At 42.6% G+C, this 5000-nt stretch overlaps 1 protein-coding gene across 1 annotated transcript in view; it reads left to right on the top strand.

Annotated features, from left to right (window-relative positions):
• The window catches only part of LOC144960414 (uncharacterized), a 240165-nt gene that overhangs the window by 219974 nt on the left and 15191 nt on the right, over positions 1 to 5000 (top strand). Inside the window, 4 exon segments of the mRNA XM_078893497.1 lie at positions 707 to 777; positions 779 to 810; positions 1799 to 1951; positions 3465 to 3667. Coding sequence (XP_078749623.1) covers positions 707 to 777; positions 779 to 810; positions 1799 to 1951; positions 3465 to 3667 — 459 coding nt within the window.

Below are 5000 nucleotides of genomic sequence, written 5' to 3'. Positions count from 1 at the left end.
TGGTGGATGCCCTGTGTGCCTCAAGGCCCGAAGATGATGTCTGGTGGATGCCCTGTGTGCCTCAACGCACGAAGGGGATGTCTGGTTGATGCCCTGTATGCCTCAAGGCCCGAAGAGGATGTCTGGTGTGCCTCAAGGCACAAAGATGATGTCTGGTGGATGCCCTGTGTCCCTCAAGAACCGAAGACGATGTCTGGTTGATGCCCTGTGTGCCTCAAGGCCCGAAAAGGATGTCTGGTTGATGCCCTGTGTGTCTCAAGGCCCGAAAAGGATGTCTGGTGGATGCCCTGTGTCCCTCAAGGCCCAAAGATGATGTCTGGTGGATGCCCTGTGTCCCTCAAGAACCGAAGAGATGTGTTGATGCTGTTGAGCCGTGTCGTGACTGCCTCAAGGCCCGAAGAGGATGTCTGATTGATGCCCTGTGTCCCTCAAGGCCCGAAGATGATGTCTGGTGGATGCCCTGTGTCCCTCAAGGACCAAAGATGATGTCTGGTTGATGCCTTGTGTGCCTCAAGGCCCGAAGATGATGTCTGGTTGATGCTCTGTATGCCTCAAGGCCCGAAGATGATGTCTGGTTGATGCCCTGTGTGCCTCAAGGCACGAAGAGTATTAAGTAAGTATAGGGATGTCTGAGGAAAAGGAAGATATATAATGATGTGAAACAAAATGATGTTGTTTATGCTGTTCCTCAGTCTATGATATTCAGGTAATGAAAGGAGTCTTCCAGGAGGAGTTAAAATGTTGATAATTTTGTCTACATTCTCTTTTCAGGAATTTCACAGAATTGCAATGCTTTCAAGGGGGCTACTGGTGATTTTTCTACTCTCACTCTTCTCACTGCATTCTTCACTTCTGATTTTCTTCTTCTTCTTCTTCTTCTTCTTCTTCTTCTTCTTCTTCTTCTTCTTCTTCTTCTTCTTCTTCTTCTTCATCATCATTTTTCCCTACCTCCCCCTCCTCCTCCTCCTCCCCTCCTCCTATTAGGCAATATTACAATTATATTTTCCAACAATCGCTGTTAACGACCAGGTACTCATTTCACACCTGAGTACAACGACAGAATGTGAGTAAAGAGCCTTTTCCAAAAGCCAATCAACATTGCGCCGCTCCGAGCAGGACTCAAACCCTGGACCGTTCGATCCAAAGACGAGTGTCATACTACTAGACCACATAGCCGCACAGTGTAACACAAATATTTCAAGTATTCACTATCCGGCTATGTGGTCTAGTCGTATGACACTCGCTTTCGGATCAGAAGGTTCTAGGTACGAGCCTCGCTCGGCGCATAGTTGATTGAGTTCTCGGAGAAGGCTTTTTACTCACATTCTCTGACCGTACTCAGGTGTAAAATGAGTACCTGGCCGTTAACAGCGTTGTCTCTATCCGAAAAAGTTGTAGAATCGGCTAACAGGCGCCATGTCCCGTCCTAATTGTTAAATGTTGCTGTTGGCCAGGGACCCCTTGTACAGTGCTTTGAGCGCGTTTAGTGGATATTGCGCTGTATAAAAGCTCAATTGTGACCCTCCGTCTCAAAACGGTATTATGTCGGGATGATTCAGACTCCAAAAAGTGAATTTAGAGATAGATTGATGAGAAATTGGACTTAAGAAGATTTTGAAATGCAAGAAATAGTCTTTATACTCCAGCATAACGTACAGAAATTATACCCAAGTTGGATATTTGTGGCTATGAATTCAATTTCCCTTACCGAGTCGATCCCGACATAATACCGCTTTGATACGGTGGGTCACAATTGTTTTGTTTTTTTTATCCTGTTTTTTTCCCTTGTTCTTTTCAGGTTGTCTTCGAGTTCTGTCTACCAAGTTCAAAACGACGCATGCGCCGCCTGGAGATACACTGGTTCATCCTGGGGACATTCTCACCGCCATATACTTCATCGCCCGGGGCGCCATTGAGATTCTAAAAGAAGACACGGTCATGGCCATTTTAGGTAAGAATTCCAATATTATTATTCAAAGGGCGGGGGGGGGGGGGGGGGGTGAGTGTGCAGTATAGATAGAACAAAGATGACGTCACTCAGGTCTTTGTTTTTGCTTTTTGCCATCCGCGTTTATGAGTAATTCTCTCTAAACTGTATTAACCCGACAATAAAAGGTCATGGTTACACATAGTTTTGTGTGTTGGTCCGTTATACTGACGGGTGGCAATGTGGTGAGTTTCTTAGCCAAACGCTTACTATCTATAGAGAATAGAGAACTCTCATGTCATTCTTTGTCTTCCTCTAGCTCTCTTTCCTTCGATCATCCCAGAGGTTACCAACGTTTCTATTCCGCCTCTTCTCCACACATGTCCCAGAAATCGTGACTGCCTCTTTCTGGTGGTTTCTATGAACAATCTTCCTTTTCTCGCCATCGCCAACACTTCTTCGTTCGTATACTTGTCTGTCCATGATAACCCCAACATTCCTCTATACATCTACATCTCAAATGTCTCTAACCTCCTTGCAAATGGTGCTGCTCGAAGCTCTGCAATTTAATATACGAAAACAGATAGAATGAACGTTTCGGGTTTCCCCTTTATCAATAAAACAAGATGAAATTAGTCTGTATAGTGTTTCATTCATCCTGTTTTGTTGATAAAGGGAAAACCCGAATCGTCCATTTTATCTGTTTTCGTATATTAAATTGAAGCTTACATTCAATTTCACATTGTTATTTAACCTCCTAGAACATTCACATCTACTACTTCTTCTTCTTCTTCTTTCAGCTTATCCCGCCTTTTGCAGGGTTGTCATACTTAATGCCACACATCTCCATGCATCTCGGTTCAGAGCATCATCTTCCTCCAGGCCCAGTTCATTCAAATCGTCCTTTACCTTATCCCACCATCTAGTCTTTGGACGTCCCTTTTTTCCTCTTTCCCGCTATTTGTAAGTCCAATACTTTTCTTCCCACGAACTCCCTTCCCTCTCTCGTCTCTTTACATGTCCGAACCATTTCAATCTATCTTCTCTCATCTTTATTGGTACATTCTTCACGTCAGTCAACCTTCGAATTCGTTCATTTCACACTTTATCTTTTTCTTGTCCAGCCAAGTGACCATCTCAACATCGTCAGTTCTGCCACCTCAACTTCTTCATCTTGTTTCTTTGTTGTAGCTTCTGTCTCCAGTCCATACAACATTGCTGGTCGTACATCTAATACTAATTTTCATCATCATCATCATCATTGCCTTTTTCACCCTGAGTCAGGGTATAGGCCACAGACAAACAGTTTCCATCCTTATCTATCCCGAGCTAACTTTTTTAAATCTCATTCCAGGTCTTACCACTTCTCTGTATATCAGCTTCTTTAATTCTTCCTTCATAATTCTGTCATTCCAGAAACTCTTCGGTCGCCAAAGCTAAAAAAAAAGGATTTGGTTTGTCCGTCTGCGTTTCTGTTAACACCCCTTTCCGTTAAACTCAATACTAATATGGTTTAATACAAATGTTTTTTATTTAGGAAAGGACGACATTTTCGGAGACGACATCCAAAACCCCGAGGAGAGCCATTTTCAGAGCCAGAGCCAATACTGTGTCCGGGCTCTCTCCAACTGTGACATCAACAAAATAGACCTGTGTGATCTCAGAGAGATTTTACACACTTACCCGGAGTTTGCACACTCGTTTCTCACTCGATTCAAAGTCACTTTCAGTCTGAGTAAGGTGGGTTGATATCATCGTCATCATCATCATCATCATTATCATCATCATCATCATCATCATCATCATCATCATCATCATCATCATCATCATCAGCATCATCATCATCATCATCATCATCATCATCATCAGCAACAGCAGCGGCAGCAGCAGCATTAACACCACCATCACCACCACCACTAAATAAAGCCGAGTGTGTGTCGGTCCTTCAAGTGAGATACATTGAAATCGTCTTCGTTCATAAATGAATGGGCAGTAGAGTGATTCATATGTGTACCTATGTGTATTATGGAGAAAATAGGATCAAATGTGACCCACCGTATCGAAGCGGTATTATGTCGAGATCCACTCTGTAGGGAAATTGAATTCTTAGCCACAAAAATCCAACTTGGGTTTAATTTATGTACGTTATGGTGGAGTATAAAGACTACTTCTTGCTTTGCAAAAACTTCTAAAGTCCAATTTCTCATCAATCTATCTCTAAATTCACTTTTTGGGGTCTGAATCATCCCGACATAATACCGTTTTGAGACGGAGGGTCACATATGTGTTCCCTATGTGTATTATAGAGAAAATAGGATCAAATTTGGCTTAACCCTCTCCTTACCACCAAAAGCAAAATCGTCACATTTGTTACGACACAATATACATGTTTCTTATTCAGATTTATTTCGTACATCACAAACTTTGAAGAATGATCTTTGTTTAGATAATAAGAACATAAAATGCGACCAGTTGTGTCAAACAAAAACTTTAAGTCGAAGACCAGAATGAAAGTATGTTATAAGTACCCTTTTATAGGGAATGAGATTAGCGGAAGAGTATCGTCCCTTGATTGGACGTCACCCATAGTCTGTGACGTCACCGGCGGAAAAGTTATTAGAGAGAGAACATCATGTTGGTTGTGCGCATGACAACCAACATGACGTTCTCTCTCTAATAACTTTTCCGCCGGTGACGTCACAGACTATGGGTGACGTCTTATCAAGGGACGCTACTCTTCCGCTAATCTCATTCCCTATACGGTTGTGAAACGTGGACGCTTGACAAAGAATGTACGAGGAGGTTAGAGGCGTTTGAGATGTGGGTGTATAGAAGAATGTTGAGGCTATCATGGACAGACAGGTATACGAACGAGGAAGTGTGGGAGAAGGTGAGAAAGGGAATGATATTGATCGATACCATCAGAAAGAGGCAGTTACGGTTTCTGGGACATGTGTGGAGAAGAGACGTAATAGAAAAGTTGGTAACATCTCGGATGATCGAAGGAAAGAAAGCTAGAAAAAGACAAAGAATGATTTATTTAAATAACATAAGAATGGACAAATGTGACTTA

This window comes from Berghia stephanieae, chromosome 15, assembly GCF_034508935.2.
Source record: "Berghia stephanieae isolate SIO BIC M18660-M18661 chromosome 15, UCSD_Bste_1.3, whole genome shotgun sequence".
Lineage (NCBI taxonomy): Eukaryota > Metazoa > Mollusca > Gastropoda > Nudibranchia > Aeolidiidae > Berghia > Berghia stephanieae.
Note: the sequence above shows the minus strand (reverse complement) of the source record. Positions and strands in the feature narration are given on the sequence as shown.